This window comes from Chiloscyllium punctatum, chromosome 4 (genome assembly GCF_047496795.1).
Source record: "Chiloscyllium punctatum isolate Juve2018m chromosome 4, sChiPun1.3, whole genome shotgun sequence".
In the NCBI taxonomy this organism is placed as follows: Eukaryota; Metazoa; Chordata; class Chondrichthyes; order Orectolobiformes; family Hemiscylliidae; genus Chiloscyllium; species Chiloscyllium punctatum.
Window position 1 is genome coordinate 63,844,296 of NC_092742.1, and position 21,026 is coordinate 63,865,321.

General features: G+C 42.3%; 1 protein-coding gene across 1 annotated transcript; it reads left to right on the top strand.

Moving 5' to 3' along the window:
* Positions 1 to 561: 561 nt before the first annotated feature.
* psma6a (proteasome 20S subunit alpha 6a) lies at positions 562 to 15,995 on the top strand. The gene is made up of 7 exons (XM_072568882.1): positions 562 to 728; positions 3,623 to 3,717; positions 8,068 to 8,149; positions 9,196 to 9,351; positions 13,945 to 14,123; positions 14,292 to 14,386; positions 15,820 to 15,995. The coding sequence occupies exons 1-7, from the start codon at positions 653 to 655 to the stop codon at positions 15,875 to 15,877; spliced, it is 741 nt and encodes a 246-aa protein (XP_072424983.1). The 5' UTR covers positions 562 to 652; the 3' UTR covers positions 15,878 to 15,995.
* The last annotated feature ends 5,031 nt before the right edge of the window (positions 15,996 to 21,026 follow it).

The following is a 21,026-nucleotide window of genomic DNA, read 5'->3' on the forward strand; positions in this document are numbered from 1 at the left end:
GTGCAATTACAAGGTCCAAAGGTGTACAGATTAGGTGAATTGGCTATGCTAAATTGCCCATAGTGTTCAAAGGTTATGTAGGTTAGGTGTATTAGTCAGGAATAAATAAAGGATAATAGGATAAGGGGAATGGGTCTGGGTGGATTTCTGTTTGGAGGATTGGTATGGACTTGTTGGGCTGAAGGGCCTGTTTCCACACTGTAGGGATTCTATGATTCTATCAAGAGCCAGAGATGATATGTCTATCCTTATTGTGAGCTAGAGTTGAACTGTTCATTTTCCACCTGTTGGTGAATGAACCCTAATGTAGTCTTCACCATTAACCCTTTCTGAACCATTAAATTACACCAGATTATCAGACTTTCAAAATGAAGAGAAAATTTTGGAAATGCTCAGGTCAGATATTAAAAAATCACAGAGTTTAAATCTGAACTTTATTTTGCATTTGATAGTTTGAGAATCCCCAATATTTCACTCTCGAGATGATTATATTATTTATTTTTGAATGTTGTGGGTGACAGTGTTCACAGCTAGGCCTCCAGGAGTACTGCCGGGTCGGAGGTCTGTGAAACCGGATATCCTGTCGGGCAGAGGATCAGTTCCGGTTGTGGCGCTGCATGTTGTTGGTCTCCGGTTTGGTTTCTTTGTCACAATGTCCCGGGGATCGAGCGCCGGCTTTGACCGTCACATCACCATCTTCTCCCCGGAGGGAAGGTTATACCAAGTAGGTGAGTCACAGACACAGACACAGGAGAGAGAGGGCCCCGGCCCGAGCCGGCCCAGAACTGCCCCGTCATCCCGGGCCCAACCCACAGCCGGAGGAGGGCGGCCTGAACTACCCCCTCACTGGGGGCGGGGAAATGGGAGGTCACCCCATCACTGGGGGAGGGAGGGGGGACAGGAGTGGGAGGTCATCCCATCGGTGGGGGGTGGGTGGGGGGGGGAGAAGAGGGAGGTCCCCCCCCCTTCACTAGGGGGTTGGTGAGAGAGAGAAATCGCCCTGACACTGGGGGAGGGGAGGGCAGGGGGAGAAGTTGACCCATCACTGGTTGGGGGGGGGGGAGGTTTTGGGGGAGAAATCACTCTGTCACTGGGGGGATGGCTGGGGGAGACATGAGCCTGTCATGGGGGGGGGGGGTGCTGTACAAATCACCCCATTGAGGGGGTGGGCAGAAATCACCCCAGCATTGGTGGGGTTTGGGGGGCAATCACCTTGTCACCAGAGGTTAGAACTCACTTTGCCACTGGGGAGAGGGGGGTAGTGGGGAGTGAACTCACCCTGTCATTGGGGGGGGGGGGGGGGGGGTGTGGGAAGAGAAATCACCCCAAGAGTGGAGGATGAGAAATCACCCTGTTATTGGGGGAGGGGAGAGGAGGAGAATTCACACCATTAGTGGGGGAGGGGGGAGGATGAGAAATCACCCTGTTAGTGGGGGAGGACAAGCATGAGAAATCACCCTCACTGTAGGGGAGAAATCACCCCATCATGGGGAAGGGGAAATTCAGCCTGTCACTGAGGGGTATGTTAGGAGAGAATCACCCCTTCACTGGAGGAAGAGGTAGGGAAGGGAGTGAGTCACCCCATCACTAGGGGGAAGGGAGGGGGCCACCCTTTCAGGGGGATGGGGGAAGGGAAGGAGTCACCCTGTCACTTGGGGAATGGGGGAAGGGAGAGAGTCACCCTGTCACTGGGGGGATGTGGGGAGGTGTCACCCCATCACTGGGGGAGGTGGGAGAGTGTCACCCCGTCCCTTGGGGAGAGGGGCAAGGGAGAGTATCATTCTGTCACTTTGGGGGGGGGGGGGGAAGCACGTGGAGGAAGAGAATCACCCTGTCACTTTGGGAGTTGGGGGAAGGGAGAGAATCACCCTGACACTGGCGGGGGGGGAAGAGGGAGTGAGAGTCATCCTGTCACAGGGGTGGGGGGGAAGTGAGAGTCATCCTGTCACTGGGGAAGGGGGAAGGTGGAAGGGAAGGGAGAGAGTCACCCAGTCACTGGGGGACAGAGGGAGGAAGAGAGTCACCATGTCACCCCATAAGAGGGGTGAGGGATGGGGAGGTGTTGGAAATGGGGGAAGTCACCTTGTCACTGAGATTGGGGGGGGAGGAGGGTTTGCCACTCTGTCACTGAGAGGGGTGAGGGGATAGGGAGTCACCCTGTCACTGGGAGGCATGGGAAGGGAGAGTCACCCCATGACTATGCGCAGGGGTTGGAGGTGAGATGGGTGGGGTAATAACCCCATCAGAGTGGGGAGGAGAGTGAAAATAATCCCATCACAGTGAAGCAGGTGGGTAAATACCCATATTACAGCAACAAAGGCCATTACCAGTAAGCAACCCCCATCACTTGGGGTTGGGGTGGCTGTTAAATAACTGCATCGGCGGTGGGGGTGCTGCTGGTAAATTGCCTCATCACAGTGGATATGGGGATGGTAAATAGCTCCAACACTGGGCGGGAAGGATGGTAAATAACCTTCTCATGGTGAAAGGTGGTATATAAACAATGCGATGGGGTGATTGGGGTAAATATCTCCTTCACTGGAATGGGTGTGGCCTACCATGGGTGGTATAAATGATCCCAACACTGAGGAGAGGGGTAAGAAACCTCAGCACTAAATGATCCATCACAGAACAGGGGGATAAATAATCCTGGTGCAGAGAGAGATGGAGTAGGTGACCCCAGCAATCCTGGGTCATAACACAGATGCAGTGTGTTGACTCAGTCATGACACAGATGTAGTCCCAGCTCAGAGATGACAGTGTGGTAGGAGATCCCTGAACGGATTGGAGGGGGTGGGGTGAGAAAGGGTGAATCCCAGTGTAGAAATGTTAGGGGAAGAGATGTTAATCTCAGTGGAATGAGCCTGGGATTTTTTTAATAGAATCACCACAAAGTCCACACTCCAAAGATGTGCAGGTTAGGTGAATTGGCCATGCTAAATTGCCCGTAGTGTTAGGTAAGGGGTAGATGTAGATGTAGATGTAGGGGTATAGGTGGGTTACGCTTCGGCGGGGCGGTGTGGACTTGTTGGGCCGAAGGGCCTGTTTCCATACTGTAAGTAATCTAATCTAATCTAAAGTGGAAACAGACCATTCAGCCCAACAAGTTCACACCAACCCTTTAAAGAGCATTCCACCCAGACCCATTCCCCTATCCTATCCCTGTAATCCTGTATTTCCCATGGCTAACGCACCTGACATCCACCTCCTTGAACACTATGGGTAATTTAGCACAGCCAATCCAACTAACTAGCACATCTTTGGACTGTGGGAGTTACCCAGAGGAACCCACGCAGACACAGGGAGAACATGCAAACTCCACACAGTCGCTAGAGGTTGGAATCGGTGGGACTCAGTGCTAACCACTAAGCCACTCTGCTGCCAGATGGGGATGTCCTAACTGTTGGGTGGAATTGGTGGAGGGAGTGGTGGTCATGGGCAGCTTCGATGTTGCTGTTGATGTGTAAATGATAATTTGTAAAAATAATCATGGTCTAATAAATATTAGCAGTGGTTTTGTGATGATTCAAATTTATGGAATGAGATCTGCCACTGCAAAATGAATTGGGCTTGTATTTCAGTGTCACCAATGCCTTGGTGAATTTATGGGTTTATTTTGCAGAATATGCTTTTAAGGCTATAAACCAAGGTGGCCTCACTTCAGTCGCTGTTCGTGGAAAGGACTGTGCTGTAGTTGTTACACAAAAGAAAGTGCCGGTGAGTGCAAACTGAAGTATTGTTTTTAAGTAGCAGCATTTGAAAAATGTACTGGAAGGAATTGAGATGGTGTTGCAACCAAGAGCCAGTTAAAATAAAGAACTGTTGCTAAATTATAATGTTCAAATATTGCAGTAGCCACATGGTTCAAATCGAAGCTCAGAAATTTGCATTCAGATGGCAAAATTGAGAAATGAAAGGATGACTGTTGTAAAAAGTGAATTTGAAATTGTCACAGACTCAAGTGAAAGAATTGTGTGCTTTAGGAAAGGAAACCTCTGTTCCAATACATGTTCATGCCTGACTGCTCTTTGGAGTGGCCGAGCAAGCTACCCAGTTAGCCCATCACCCACTGACTAATGGCAACTGATGGGTAATAAATGCTGGCCTTGATAATGCTGCTTACATTCCAAGGATGAGTTTGTTTTTTTTTCAAACCGACAATGTGTGTTCCTAGCCAGTAACTAATTTAAATGAATAATCAAACTCTCTTGATGGATCAGATGTTTGAACATACTATGTTGATTTACTCCCAAGTTGTACCTATAGATTTAGCTGCCCTCAGATGGAGCAGAAATTGATGTGGTCCAACTCACCTCAGTTAGTTAGGGCCTTGTAAGTTATCGAGGGTCAGTAATAAATTGCCCATTTCTGATCTCTGCCCAAGATTCCATTTGGGAGAGGCATGTATGTAGACATAAGTCACAAATGGGATCTGACTGACTGTAAATGTCTGAATGGTTCTAGCAGTCATTGTCCATTCTTTGCCAACCATCACTGTTCAGGAAAGAAGCAAAAAATTTGCAAATGCCAGTGGGCTGTCAGTCTGCCAGACTATCATGCAGTACAATTAGAGCACACAAATATTCTAATTAAAATCTACCTGAAATAAAAGTTTCCTATATATGATAAACAGTAGTATTTTTATATTATCACTTTGATTTCAACATTTTGAATTAATATTATCGACCTAGTGGACAATGTAAACAATATATGGTGACAAATGTATGAACATATGTGTAAATATAATTTGAGTAGAGAGAGAACTGAGTTAATCTGTCTGAGTGGAAAATAATTATTATATCTCACTAATGGTCTTTTCTTTATACATCACTGACAAATGAAATTTAGTATGGAAAAGAGTTAAGTGAGACAGTTGGAGTGAGTACACAAAGCCAAGGGAATCCAAAATAAATGGTAGTAGACTCGGTAATATAGAAGAGCAGAAGGACTTTGAGTCCATGTCTTTATTACCCTGAAAGTAGCAGCATAAATAGGTAAGATGTTTAAGAAGGCATTTGGCTTTACTAGCTAACACAGGGAGCATAAGAAATAGGGACAGCAGTTGACCAATGCCTCTTGATTTCCTGAGTGACCAAAAGTCTGTCTACCTCAATCTTTAATTATGTTCATTGGTAGACCATCCACAATCTTCTGAACTACAGACTTAAGAAATAAAAGAAATTCTTTCTCCTCTCAGTCCTAAATGATCCGAATGCAGTCGCTTAATCTGGCTCTTTGGTCTCTTGTGGCCTGTTCACAGTTTGTCTCTCCACCTGGCTCTGGAAAGCCTGAGAACATAGATCCATTACTCTTGGTCTCATCTAAGTGATTAATATAGATTTCTAGTAGCTGGGTATAGTCTTTGATCTTTGCAAAACCTAATTAACCGTGGCCTGCCAACAGAGAATGCACAGTTCATCCCTATTTCCTGCTCTCTGTTCATTAACCAGTCCTCCAGCCACACTAATATATTACCTAAAACTTAATGACTTCTTATCTTGTGCATTTTACTTCATGTGCACCTTACCAAATGACTTTTAAAAATTCAACCATAATACATTTACCCCATTTATCTCCTGTTCTAGTTAGGTGCTAAATATAAAACTGAAGTTTCTGAATACAATTTGAATGGAAGGACAGGGTGGTTATACTGGAACTGTATAATTCACTAGGCTACAGCTAGATGACTGTATATATTTCTGATCATAAGATTGCAGGATGGACATGATTGCATTAGATGGGATAAAGAAAAGGTTTTGAGAAAGTTACCATTGCTGCAGAACAAAATTTGACTGTATGGAGCCTTTTTAAACCGATGAGGCTGAGGGGAGATTTAATTGAGGCACATAAAATTGAGGGGTCTCAATAGTTTTCTCCTATCCTTGCTTGCTTAGCAGAGAAGTCAATAGCCAAGAATTGTAGAGTTATTGATACAAGTTTATAATAAGAGCTGAGATTTGTTTTTACTGATAAGAACTTGCTGCCTGAAAAGCTGATGGAGTCTTTGAAAACTAGTTGGATATGTACTGGAAATGCTGACCATGAGATTGGCTAGCTGTTTATTGGCAAGCACAGACATAATGGGCTGATGAGCCACCTCCTGTCATACATTAATAAAGTCTGTGATTCAGTGGTTGGTGTTGTTTGTATTTTGTGTCTGATAGTTCAAATAAAGTTCTGAATTTGTAATTTTTTAACACTGACTAACATGTTTTATCTGTGTGTCAACTTGACTCAATGGCAGGAGTCTTTTCTTTGAGGTATTAGTGTATGAAAGCAGTAGGTCAGCACTTAGTGCCTTTAAGGACTCAGTTCAGGGCAAGAAGTTGTCAATTTCTGAGATGTTAATCCATATGGTCAACAAGGTGCCTTCAGCTTTCTCGGCTCGAAACTCTGGAATTCTCTTTCTATTCCTCTTTCTTCCTTTCAACCTCACCTTTAAAACCTATCCCTGACTAAACGTTTGGTGACCTAATGTCTTTTGTATCCTTGCTTGGTTTCCATATTTGAGATAGCTTAGTTTGTAATGTTATACAATGTTTACAGGAAATATTACTTTTTTAAACTTGGAGACATTGTTTATTTTTCTTCAGTTACGGCACGGTGGCACAGTGGTTAGCACTGCTGCCTCACAGCGCCAGAGACCTGGGTTCAATTCCCGCCTCAGGCAACTGACTGTGTGGAGTTTGCACATTCTCCCCGTGTCTGCGTGGGTTTCCTCCAGGTGCTCCGGTTTCCTCCCACAGTCCAAAGATGTGCAGGTCAGGTGAATTGGCCATGCTAAATTGCCCGTAGTGTTAGGTAAGGGGTAGATGTAGGGGTATGGGTGGGTTGCGCTTCAGCCGGGCGGTGTGGACTTGTTGGGCTGAAGGGCATGTTTCCCACACTGTAAGTAATCTCATCTATACTAATTGTCTGATAACAAACCTAATATTGTTTGTAATGTACAATTTGCGGTTACAAAAGCAAAAATGAGCTGGCTATCTGAAAGAAAACAGAAAATGCTGGAGACCCTCAGCAGCAACTGGAATAGAAATGGAATGAATGTGTTTCGGGATGAGCTTTCATCAGATCTTGATCTGTGGAGTCTCTAAAAAGACTCCTTATCAGTTTTTTTTAAAATTGCTTTTTCAATGAAGCTTGTGGTGATTAAATTGAGGCCAGCTGTAATTAGTTTATGTAGAGAGACAATTACACCCCACAGTGGCCAGTGTGCCTACCTCTTAACCACCAGGGCTGAGTTCAAGTCCCACCTGCTACAGAGGTGTGTAATACTGTCTCTGAACAGGCTGATTAGAAAATATAATTAGATGCCAATGAGGGGTCCTTGTGGTACAGTGGTAGTGTCCCTGAGCCAGGAGATGCTTAGCCATGGTTAGCACGGCTGCCTCACAGCACCAGGGACACTGATTTGATTCCAGCCTCGGGTGACTGTCTGTCTGGAGTTTGCACATTCTCCCCATGTCTGAGTGCGTTTCCTCTGGGTGCTCCAATTTCCTTCCACAGTCTAAAGATATGCAGCTTAGGTGAATTGGCCATGCTAAATTGCCCATAGTGTTCAGGGATGTGTTGTTTAGATGCATTAGTTAGGAGAAATGTAGAATAATAAGGTAGGGAAATGGGTCTGAGTGGGTTACTCATTGGAGGGTTGGTGTGGACCTGTTGGGCGAAATGGCCTGTTTCCACACTAGGCATTCTATATAATGGAGAAGTAGTGATTAGAAATTATCTTGGATCATAAAGTATTATACATAAACCCTAGATTCTTGAGATAATTGCCTTTCAGTACTGTCGGTCTTCAAAAGTGTTCTATAGTTTATTTAGACTATGAAGTGATCTGTTAAAATTCACTTGGGATTAATCTGAGAATGAGAACCCACAGAGCAGAAGGTCTCCTGAGCTCCGTGATTATAGAGAGAGATATTGTAGCCTGCTTGGAGTTCTATAATGACATTCCTGTATTCACACTGTTTGCCCTAGCAATAGTGCCCCTGGTTGAACTAATATGCAGTCTGTAGTTCTTTGTGTACTATCCTTAATCCAGTCATTTAATTTGTTGTTTTTCAGGATAAGCTATTGGATGCCAACACAGTCACTCACCTATTCAGAATAACTGAAAACATAGGATGTGTAATGACAGGAATGACAGGTAACAACCTGAAAAACTGATTCCAATTAAGTTTTTTTCCCTTTTGAGTTATCCGGCTTTGATGCAAAATAACTCCATGTTTAAAAGTAATGTGGCAAAGTAAGAATAATATTATTGACACTCATGCAAAAGTAAATACAGCAAATTGCTAAAAGAACACAAAATGCTGGAAATACTGATTAGGTCAAACAATCAGTGGAGAAAAAAACAGTTAATGTCTCAGGCTAATAATGAAAAATATTTTGTGCATTTTCAAAAGCCATCTCAATTTTGAACAAGTCCTGTACCTGATAACTTAGCATTACCATGTTCAACAAGTACGTTGAGTTATAATTGAAACTGAGAACATAGTTAAAGGAGAGCTACAAAATACCATAGGATGAGACATAGATTCCAAATACTCTTCCTTTCCAATCCATAGGATTTCAAATCCCACATTCAATGTGACCTTTACCTTTACTAATTGATTTATATTTCTCCTGTTTGTTTCATCTTAGTATCCTCTTTTGTTATGGTACATGCCAGATTTCTAAAATACTTCTCAAAATCTTAGCCCAAAAACAGATCCCGTCCACGGTCAACTTCCATTGCAGGCAGGGCAATGTATCGGGTCCCAAAACAACCCCAACTGGAATGGGGGCCATAAGTTATTACTGCCAGTTGTAACCACCAAGTTCAACCAACTGGAGTTGCAGTAGTGGCATGAACCTTTACATGTATGTTGTAGTCTGGAACTATGAGTAGTAATGGTGGTGCCTACAACTTGCATTTCATCTCATAGCTGAGCTGTCTACTTTTGTAATGGAAAGATTCATGAGTTAATACCCAACCACTTTGGCTGCGTCATGAATGTACCTTGTGACCATCAGGTCCAGGAATGGGACTTGAACCTGAAACTTCTGGATCAGAGGCAGGGATAATACCCACTGTGCAACAAGGTCCCTTTTTTTCTAAAATTAACAGTGAAATTAAATCAGTATCAAGGACATTAGTTTGCACATTTCTTATAAGTCCATCTTTAAATCTTTTTTCCTATTTCTTTACAGCGGACAGCAGATCCCAGGTACAGAGAGCTCGATATGAAGCTGCAAATTGGAAGTACAAATATGGCTATGATATCCCAGTGGACATGTTGTGCAAACGGATTGCAGATATTTCCCAAGTATATACACAGAATGCTGAAATGAGACCTCTGGGATGCTGTAAGCAACTTCTTTATGCATTACAGATAGAAGTTTGATTACTCTGGATCATGTTGACAAAAGTAAGGAAGATGTGTTGGGTAGGCTAGAAGTTAAGGTGGACAAATCCACAGGAGCAGATGTGATCTATCCCGGGATGCTGAGGGAGGCGAGAGAGGAAATAGCTGGGGCGCTGACAGATATCTTTGTGGCATCCTTAAACAGAGGTGAGGTGCCGGAGGACTGGAGAGTTGCTCATGTTGTCCCCCTGTACAAGAAGGGTAGTAGGGATATTCCGGGTTACTAGAGCGAGCCTGATGTCAGTGGTGGGAAAGTTGTTGGAGAAGGTACTGAGGGATAAAATCTACTTATATTTGGAAAAGAATGGGCTTATCAGTGATAGGCAACATGGTTTTGTGAGGGGGAGATCATGCCTTATTAACTCAAGAGTTCTTTGAGGAAGTGACCAGGTTGGTAGATGAAGGAAGAGCTGTAGATGTCATATACATGGACTTTAGTAAGACATTTGATAAGGTTCCCCATGGTAAACCAATAGAGAAGTGAAGTCACATGGTGTGTAGGGTGTTCCAGCTAGGTGGATAAAGAACTAGTTGAGCAACGGGAGACAGAGTAGTAGTTGAATGGAGTTTCTCGACATGGAGAAGGGAGACCAGTGGTTTTCCACAGGGATCAGTGCTGAGGCCACTGTTGTTTGTGATATACACAAATGATCTGGAAGAGGGCACTGTTGGTATGATCAGCAAGTTTGCAGATGATACGAAGATTGGTGGAGTGGCAGAAAGCATAACGGACTGTCAAAGAATCCAGGAGAATATAGCTGATAGGCTGGAGAATTGGGCGGAGAAGTGGCAGATGGAGTTCAATCCAGGTAAATGTGAGGTGATGCATTTAGGTAAGTTTAGTTCTAGAGTGAATTATACAGTAAATGAAGAGCCTTGGGAAAAGTTGATGAGCAGAGAGATCTGGCAGTTCAGGTCCATTGTACCCTGAAGGTTGCTGCACCGGTGGATAGAGTGGTCAAGAAGGCATATAGTATGCTTGCCTTCATCGGATGGGGTATTGAGCAGAAGAGCTTGCAGGTCATGTTAAAATTGTACACTACATTGGTTGGGCTGCACTAAGAACTGTGTACAGTTCTGGTCGCCACTTTACCAAAAGGTCTCCACATTACCTTGGGAGAGGGTACAGAGAAGGTTTACAAGGATGTTGCATGGTATGGAAGGTGCTAGCTATGAAGAGAGGTTGAGTAGGTTAGGTTTGTTTTCATTAGAAATAAAGGAGATTGAGGGGGGACCTGATTTGAGGTTTACAAAATCATGAAGGGTATAGACAGGGTGGATAGAGATGAGCTTATTTCCCAGGGTGAAGGGCACAATAACAAGAGGTCACGCTTTAAGGTGAGAGGTGAAAAGTTTAAGGGGGATACATGCGGCAAGTACTTTACACAGAGGGTGGTGGGTGTCTAGAACGCATTGCCAGCAGACGTAGTAGAGGCAGACGCGATAGATTCATTTAAGATGCATCTGGACAAATGCATGAGTAGGTGGGGAGCAGAGGGATACAGATGCTTAGGAATTGAGCGACAGGTTTAAATAGTGGATTTGGATTGGCACAGGCTTGGAAGGCCGAAGGGCCTGTTCCTGGGCTGTAAATTTTCTTTGTTCTTTGTTCTCTTTTGTATTATAAGATTAATGCAGTGTTTTGCATGTACTTGCGTACTGTAATGTCCTAGTCAGTATTCTGTCTGGGTCCCTCCATTGTGACTTCCCAAATTATTTTCTTAATTAGAAAAAGGTCAACTGATTAAACTTGGTAATCCATCATTTCTGCAAGGTGTGTTATCTTATTGTGATTTTAAAAATAGTAGTGACTTTCCCAATCAGTTAGCAGAATCAAGTAACTAAGTCACAGAAAGCAAGAAATTCTCTGCGTTGCTTCTGTATTAAATTAAACAAAGAGGAAGTTACACTATGTAATCCCTTTAACATCCCAATGTAACCAATTGAGTATTTCGAATTGTGTTTGGTCTTCTAGAGAAATGCAACAACCAATTTGCTCACAGTGTGGTCCCATGTACAGGCATGATGTACTGATCAGGTATCTAGGTTTAGTGGTGTTAGGGTAGGGATAAATGTTGGACAGAACTCCCATCCTGAATTATCTTTCAATGACCCATGATGCAATCCTTTATAAACTTGATTGTGGACGAGATGGAAATGTTTGTGATGCTCCACAATTAAATAGTCTGTGACCTGCATGAATAATACCTACTTGTGCCAGCACTAGATACGTATTTGAACAAGATGGTGTAGGAGTAGGCCTCCTGAGCTGGAGCTCCTCTGCTCCGACTTCTTTTCTTTTTCCCTATTGTTTTTTTTTCTCTATACCTTTATTTACCTCTTGTCCTCTTCGGGTGGCAACAAGAACCTAGAGGAGGATCTTCAGTGAGCCTAGCACAGATCTTCAGTGAACCCTTTCTTACTTTTCCGGAATGAGCACAGGACCTAGAATTGGCGGCTGCTAATTGGCAGAGGCAGTGTAGGCATGGTAGGCCCAATGACGAAAGGTGGAGCCTGAGGATCAGCAACTTAGTCTTTGGTTGGGTCGGCAGCTGGCGGCAGCGAAGCAGTGGCAGAAAGGCATCAAAGCAACATCAATGAGGTGGGGCCCAGTGGTGAGTGAAGCAACTCTGACATTGGTTAGTATAGCACAGCTGGTGGAGAGGCTGTGGCGAAGCAGAATCGGCCCAGCAGCAAAAGTTGGAACCTGAGGATTGGCAACATCGACTTTCCTTGGGTTCAGTATAGACATCGAGAAAGCGCTAGAGGAGGAATGGCAGCGCAAACATTGTTGGTGATGATAAGCTGGCTCAGGACTGATGGACTCTTTTTGAGCTATGTTATTTTTCTCCTTATTCTTAAATATTCAAAATGGCACTAAATTATGGTAACAAATGAAGACTTTTCACTATATTTTATTGTATTCTTACTGTAAAATACACGTGGCAATAAATCATTCATTCAAAAATAAATCTTTTCAGAATTAGCATCTCATATGCATAAATTATCTGCAATGTTTTTATTAATTTTAACTGAAGTAATGAATGATGCAAAACATCTGCATTTACATCTCTCCTTCCCCAAATTGAGCAAGTTGTAGAAATCATAGAGAAATATGGTTTGTTACTCTTTTATATATTTTCCATTCTTTAATTTATAGTTAAAAAAGAAAGAAGGGTAGTGCATATGTACACCCTGAATGAGCTGAGCCACTTCAGGTTCTTAGGATTCAGTTCAGTATCAGAAATATTCCTGCTAAAATTTGGGAATGTTGACTTTGTGTCATTCAGTATTTCTATTGGATGAAAAGGACATTAAATAACAATTCACAGCTCAGTGACAAAGATTGAATTGTTAAAAATCACACAACACCAGGTTATAGTCCAACAGGTTTATTTGGAAGCATTAGCTTTCAGAGCACTGCTCCTTCATCAGGTGGTTGTGGAGTATAAGATTGTAAGACACAGAATTTATAGCAAGTGTTTACAGTATGATGTAACTGAAATTATATATTGAAAAGACCTGCATTATTTGTTAAGTCTCTCCCCTTTTAGAATGAACACATTGGTTTCAGTTCTTACGCAAAACATTTTTCAAGTTACATTCTCAAGTGAACTTTAACAATTGGTGTCATGTCGGCCCAGATCATGCATTGAAGGTGTGAGGTTACCTGTGTGAGACTATGCCACAATGTTCAGACTGATTCTAATCTAAAAAACGAATTTACAGAATCTTACATAGATTCATGCAGTTCTTGAGCAAAATAAAATGTAATTCTGCAAGTACAAATTCAGCCCACAAACGTTTGTGTTTTTGGGGAGTGGGGGGGCGTGTTGTGTGTGTATGTGTGAGCGTGTAAAGGGGTAAAAGTCTGAGAGGGTGTGTGGGAGTGTATAAGAGCTTGTTTATGAGAGTGTGTGTGTGTGTAGTGCACTGGGGTCACCTGTAGTGTGACATGAACCCAAGGTCCTAGTCAAGGCCATCCCCATGGGTACCAAACATGGCTATCAGCCTCTGCTCGGCCTCTTTGCATTGTTGCCTGTCCTGAAGTACACCCTGGAGACGGTCACCCAAAGGTACGAGGTCAAATGTCCCAGACTGCTGAAGTGTTCTCCGACTGGGAGGGAACACTCCTGTCTGTTGATTGTTGTGCGGTGCCCATTCATCCATTGCCATAGCCTCACCAATGTACCATACCTCAGGGCATCTTTGCCTGCAGTGTGTGAGATAGACAATCTTGGCTGAGTTGCATGAGTAATCGAATTGTGTTTTGGCAGCGGGGAAGTTGATGAGAGAAAGTTTTAATCATATGTTTTGGTTTACTTTTCGTAAATACTTGAAGAGTTTATAATTTAAGGAACTTTGTAAGGTTGTAGATAAGACGAAAGGTGGAATTAATTATAACTAATCTCTCAAAGAACCAGCAAGTGTGTGATGAGCTGAATGCCCTTACTGTGAGTTTCTATGTTTCTGTTAAATACCAAGCATAAGTGTAGTACATTAAACTTTCCAGTTTTATTGTTGTGTTTTACAGGTATGATTCTGGTAGGTGTTGATGAAGAACTTGGTGCTCAGGTTTACAAGTGTGACCCTGCTGGTTATTATTGTGGGTTCAAGGCCACTGCTGCAGGAGTCAAACAGACAGAAGCCACAAGCTTCTTGGAAAAGAAAGTTAAGAAAAAGCTTGACTGGGTATATGCACAAACTGTTGAGGTATGAAACTATTGAGTCTATCACTATTAATAAAGTTGAATTTTCTTAACTTTTTCTGTCCTTTAGTTTAACATGCTAAAAGTTCATTTCTATTGCTTGTTATCAGAAAAGTGATACTTAGAAACTAATTCTGCTATGTTTTGAAATAATGTGATTTGTTTTTTGTAGACAGCAATAACCTGCCTGTCCACAGTGCTGTCCATTGACTTCAAGCCATCTGAAATTGAAGTTGGGGTAGTGACAGTGGATAACCCTAAATTTAGGTAATTTTAAAATAATCTTGTTTTACACCTATTATTTATTGTCTAAATTTCTGTTCAACTTTTTAAAATCCTTGGCTACATAATAGAAAATAATGTGTTCCTTGAGAGTTATTAATTGTTAGGAGAATTTGAAAATACCTTTACAAAAATGTGGCCAAGCCATTTTATTGAAGTATATTTTGTAGTCAGCATTTATTGCTAATTTTTAATTACCTAGAGGATGATTAAGAGACAACCAAATGGCTGTATGTCTGGAATCACACTTGGATTAATCCAGGCAAGGATAGCAGATTTCCTTCCTTAAAGGACATTAGTGAATCAGATTTGTTTTAACAATAATTGTCATTTGACTTGCTTTTTATTCCAGATTTATTTTAATGGAATTAAGTTTCACCATCTTCCACAGCGGGAGGTTAACCCAGGTCCTCAGAATATTAGCTGGGTTTCTTGATTACTAATCCAGTGATATTACCGCTATGCCGCCACCTACCCTCATGTCCCCATTGACTTGCTGGACAATTAGTGATGCTGAGCTTAGATGCTTGGATCTACAAAGGTGTTACATTTTTAGCACTGACATAAGATTTATTTTAAAAAGTTGCTTTTGATGCAGGTGGTGACATGGCAGTTGACAAATGGCTGCACAGCTGAAGTCTTCCTGATTTGACTTCATTGTACTGGCATGGTTGGCAGAGGGTTTAACAGGCAGCTAGAGCACAACAACCAGTCTACAACTTCAGAATGAAAATTGACCCAAGGAAAATCAGTTCCTGAATAGTGCCTTTTGTTTGTACAATGGAGGATATTTAGGCCAGTACTCAGCACTTGAGCAAACATGGACTCTTATGGTACAGTGGTAATGTCCCTATCTCTGAACCAGAAGGCCTGAGTTTAGGTCTCACTTGCTCTTGGAGTGTCATAACGTATCTGGACAGCATAATTAAAAATATATGCAACAGACATTAGCAATTGGCAGCATCAGGATGGTTGAGTGGTCCAGTGCACCAGATTTGAGTACTGTTCCTTGCTTTGCTGAAGCCTGGTAAATTTCTGGTCCCTCTCTACAGGGGGAGGGCTCCTGTATTGCATTGGTACCATTCCTACCTCCAAACAGGAGGTCTGGGTTCACGTCCTGCTTGGTCTAGGGGTGTGTAATAACATCCCTAAACCGGTTGATTAGAAAATATCAGCACTTGAGTCAACCACACTCCAGAAGTCAAATTTTAAACAAATGCTATTTCATTATTATATCAAAACAGTTTCCCTTATTGTGTAAATTTTCAAAAAAATTATTCTTGAAATATTTAATTTCATTTTGAGCAATTTAGAAATTTTAAAGTAGCACAAATTAATTAGTTACACATTTAATTCTGCAATTTTTTATCTTCTTAAATGTACCTGTGCATGAACGTCTTTATTCTTTTTCCTCCTAGGATTCTTTCAGAAGCTGAAATTGATGCACATCTGGTTGCTCTAGCAGAGAGGGACTGAAATTCCATATAGTTCTGTATTTGTTACAAAGAAAATGTTAATGAAAAACTAGATTGCTGTAAGAGAATGCCATCTACACTGTATTTTAATCTGTACAAATAAAGCTGAGGTTTTGGAACATGGTATTGATTAAAGTTATGTTTACATGTGCTCACATCTGATCTGTAGAGATGGCTATGTTCCCAATTTTACAACCCATAATCGAATCCAGAAGGGCCGAGGGAGCCAGGAAGGGATCAATCCTCGTGTGACATTTATGTGGGTTTGAGAAAAAGGTGAAGTCCCTGCCAGTAGGGTGAAGACATCTCCAAATGTCCTCCAGTCCCAACTCCTCACATAAGTCAGTCACCTGCTTGGCCTGCGAAGAAATAGTTGGGGGCCCACAAGGCATCCTGTCCTCTGTTGGATCCAAAAGACAATTAAAATCCCCCTATAATAATGTGCCATGTTCCAAAAGCACACAGTTTAGAGAAGGCTCTAATCAAAAATTTGAGGGGATGTGCCGGAGGACAGTAGACATTTAAAATGCTATATTCCTCCCCATGTATCAGGGCCTTAAGTATCACAAACCGTCCCTGTTCATCTTTCACCTGCTCTAATAATGTGAACGGAAGATTTTTTCTAAAAATGTACTGTCACTTTCCTACTTTTAGTAGTAAAGGATGAAAAGAATACCCGGTCATAACCTCCCTGTTGTAGTTTCAGGCGCTGCCCATCATCAAGATTGGTTTTCTGCAACAAAGCACTATCAACCCTTTCCCTCTTAAAGCTAGAAAGCACTTTTTTCCTTTTAACAGGTAAATGACTCCCTTGATGTTCCAGGAGCGCCATATAACAAGACACTTAACCATATCCCCTTTCAGACACCCATGAACCCCTGGGAGGGAGAACCCTGCTTAAAAGCACTGAGCACAAGTAAATAAAGATTCATAGAGTCGAAGAATTGTGTATACAAAAATTACTCTATTGTAACTACAAATGACTATTACTACCAAAAAACTACAAAGAAAACCAACTATAAAACGGAAGACTCTCCCCCTGCCCATAGGGGGCACTCACTCTACCCATTCCCCCTTTCACAGCTCCTTCAAGCCTGGACTGTACCCCAGCCTTAGGCGAAAACAAAAACAAGGTGATGATCCTTAAATCCACAAAAAAAAGACAAAGTCAGGATGAGCACTCTGCCCATTCCCGGCTTCATGTCGCCCCCTAAATGTGACTAAAAAAGAAAGAGAACAAACAAAAAAAGGGGATGACAAAGGACATGCACAAAATTTCCCAAAATAAAATCCAGTTATAAAAACATTAGGAACAACATATTCCAAGCTTTTAAAAAAATTATTAGGGAGAGAGAAAAAAGGGAAAACGCAGGGAAAGAAGGAAAATAGGACAAACATTAACCGTATTCTTCAGGCCAGTCCATCTGTTTTAAAGTTTCTACAAAGTTTTAGCTTTATCCACTGAGTCAAATGTATAAACTGAGTTCTTGTGGCTGAAACAGAGCACTGCAGGGTACCGCATGGAGTACTGGATACCCAGTTTCCTCAGCCTCTTTTTAACTTCATCAAAGGACTTAAAGTTGCTGAGAAATCCTGGAAAAACAGCATTTTGACCCCTTGTGCAGCAGCACCTGTGTCTTTTCCCAGTAATCTCGAGGCTTCTATTACTTTTTGCTTGTCTTTGTATGAGTGGGCATGGGCTAGGACCGGGTGGGGCCGCTGAACCAGCCCAGACCTGTGCACTGTGATCCGATAGGCCCTTTCAGTCTGCAGCCTGCTGGACTTTTTGAAGGCCCAGGAAGTGCAGCAGCCAGCTTTCAAAGAAGCTGACTGGCTACCCACCTCCTTCACCCTCCGGGAGTCCAACAATCCGAAGATTCATCCTTCGACCTGGTCTCGTAAAGCCAGACCTTCCGCTCCAGCACCTGGATGTGACCAGATGAGGACTCCCTCACCACTTCTGATGCCTTGGTTCAACCCTCCATCTCCTACAGCCGCTCCCTATGGCCCTGGATCTCCTGGTCATGTTTCTGCAGCATGGACGCGATGGGTTAGATCTGGGCACGAATCTCCTCACTGATCTCCTCAATCGCAGCCCCAACCTTCGAGGTAAGTCTCTCCATCGCCGCTGCCAATTCCTGAGAGTCTGTCAGGTTCCCCGTGGGGTTCAGGAGAGGCTGCTGCTGCTGCAGTCTCTGGTGTGCCAGGTGCTGCAGGGGAGTGTCCTCCCTGCTGCTGTTTACTCGCTCCTTTTCTCTTTGGCATCCTTCCCACTCCTAAATGTTAACAAATATGTGTTCTGTCAGGTTTTAAGCTAATAATTCCTTCATATTAGTTGACCAGGGATGGCAAAAAACACCAATATGCCTTGGCTGTTAGGCAGAGGCATCCATGCCAGTTCTACAGAATCACCACCATCTTGCCGAGTCTTCAGTAAGATATGTTAACAAGAAGATTGTAATGGAGAAATGAATGGAGCTGAAAGTTGAAATGCACCTGATCTGATAACCCACAATGTTGAAGAAGATGGCTATAGAAATAGTTGATATATTGGTGACCAGCTTCCAGACTTGCGTAGAATCCTGCAGCTTAGAAATTGCCAAGTGTCACTCCAAAATTTATGAAAAAAGCAAGAGGGAAAGTAATGCATTACTAACCTATTAGATCCTACTATTTTCCCTATTACTGATGTAAACCTATAATAAAAGACATGATTGTTGGACAGCTGTATGGAAACAATCTGATTGGGCAGAGTCAGCGTTGAGTTACAAATCGGAAGTTGTGCTTGATGGAATTATTTGAGAATGTTGCTGACAAACTTGAAAAAGGGGCATTAAAAGATATAGCTTACTTGGATTTTCAGAAGATTATTGATGAAGTCCCCTGCAGGAGTTGGTTAGTAAAATTATAGCACGTGAGAGAAGTAGTAGTGCACTGATATGGATTAATGATTAGCTAACAGTCAAAAAAAGGAGACTAGCAATAAATGGATAATTTTTGTGTTGACAAGCTGTGACTAGTGAGGTACTGCAAGAGGCTTGGGTTCCAGCTGTTCATAATGTATATTTGGATGTGGAGACTAATTGTAATACTTTCAATTTTGCAGAAGATACACAACTAAGCAGGAATATATTTTGTGAGGAAGATGTAAAGCAGTTGGGTTTGAACAGGTTTAGTGAGTGGGCAAAAACATAGCAGATTGAACATTACATGGAAAAATGTAAGGTTATCCAGTTGGAAAGTGTAGATGTGAATTTGATTCACCCAGAGGGATGTAAATCTTAGAATTTTTCTACCCCAAAGAACTATGGGAGCTCAGTATTTAAGTATATTTAAAATGAAAATTGGTAGATTTCTGATTACAAATGGCATAAAGCATTATTATAACAGTGTGGGTAAAAGGCACAGAAGTGTTCGGTCAGCCATGATTATTGAATGGCAGAGCAGCCTTGCTGAGCTGAAAGGCTTACTTTTCCTAATCTTTAAAGATCAATGCACCAGTGCAGAGATTTTCCTTTCACCACCAGTTTTAATGGCAACTTGTTCAAGTGAAGGCCTTTAATATTCACATGCTCAGCATTTTCCATGTTTACATGCATCATGGCCCTCATCATATTTTGAACTTAGATAGAAAATGAAAGCACAAGACCAGCATGAGAAGGGGAAAAAAATCTAGTGAAAGAACTTGGCTTATTACAGATTGCCAGTTTGATACAAAAGAGGACAGAGTACATTTGACAGATAAGGGGATACTTTAGAAAATAACTTGATTAACATTGAATTCAAAAGTCAGTATTGGAGTGTATTGCTTCATGATAGTGGATTCAGGAAACCACAAAAGAAATAAGTTTGAGTTGACAATTTCTGTGAGCCTACTAACATAGCATCTGTTCATAATAGTTTTGCATAGCCAATTTTGAATATTTGCAATTATTAATGGCATTGCTACCTTTACTGTCCTATTTACTACCCAGTCAAGCTTATTGTCAGCTTGAAACCTCAATTTAAAAATTTCAGATCATAGAATGAGACACACACAGCATGGAAACAGATCCTTCAGTCCAACCAAGGATGCTGACCACATTCCCAACCTAAACTAGTATTATCTGCTTGCACTTGGCCCATTTCTCTCCAAACCTTTCTTATTCGTTAACTTATCAAAAGCATTTTAAACATTGTAACTGTACCAACATCCACCACTTTCTCCAGCAGCTCATTCTCCATATGATCTACTCTGTGTCAAACAGTTGCCCCAATGCCCTTTTTAAATCTTCCTCCTCTCACTTTAAAAATATGCTCCCTAATTTTGAACTTCCCATTCTTCGGGAAAAGACCCTTGTCAATTACTTTATTTATGCCCCTCATAGTTGTATAAACCTCAATAAGGTCACCCCTCAATTTCCTATGCTCGAGTGGGCGGCACGGTGGCACAGTGGTTAGCACTGCTGCCTCACAGCGCCAGAGATCCAGGTTCAATTCCTGCCTCGGGCGACTGACTGTGTGGAGTTTGCACGTTCTCCCCGTGTCTGCGTGGGTTTCCTCCGGCTGCTCCGGTTTCCTCCCACAGTCCAAAGATGTGCAGGTCAGGTGAATTGGCCATGCTAAATTGCCCGTAGTGTTAGGTAAGGGGTAAATGTAGGGGTATGGGTGGGTTGCGCTTCGGCGGGGCGGTGTGGACTTGTTGGGCCGAAGGGCCTGTTTCCACACTGTAAGTAATCTAATCTAAAAAAAAACCTAGCCTTTCCAATCTATTTTTATATCTCAAACCCTCCATTTACAGTAATATTCTTAAATCTTAACTGAACCTTCTCCAGTTTAATAATACCCTTCCTATGACCAGAATTGCACTCAGTACTCCAGAAAAGGCCTCACCAATGTCCTGTTCAAACTCAATATGATGTCCTAACTCTATACAGAGGAACCTCAAGGACACGGGAGGGCAGTATTTCGGTCGGTTATTCAAATTCTAGATAATCGAATGCCGGATAACATAGTTTAGCCAAACATTGGGACCTTGCAATTTTGTTGGATAATCTGACATTCAGATAATCGAATGCTGGATAATTGAGGTTCCTCTGTACTCAGAAGGTCAAAGCAAGTCAACAGTTCTATATCTCTCACCTACTCAAAGGAAAACTCACTGTGTTCAT

Bases quoted from the DNA above. Each gene is read 5' to 3' on its own strand.
- psma6a (XM_072568882.1), top strand. From the start codon at position 653: ATGTCCCGGGGATCGAGCGCCGGCTTTGACCGTCACATCACCATCTTC. The intron at 729-3,622 runs GTGAGTCACAGA...TTTATTTTGCAG, and splicing joins GGGAAGGTTATACCAAGTAG to AATATGCTTTTAAGGCTATA. The intron at 3,718-8,067 runs GTGAGTGCAAAC...GTTGTTTTTCAG, and splicing joins TTACACAAAAGAAAGTGCCG to GATAAGCTATTGGATGCCAA.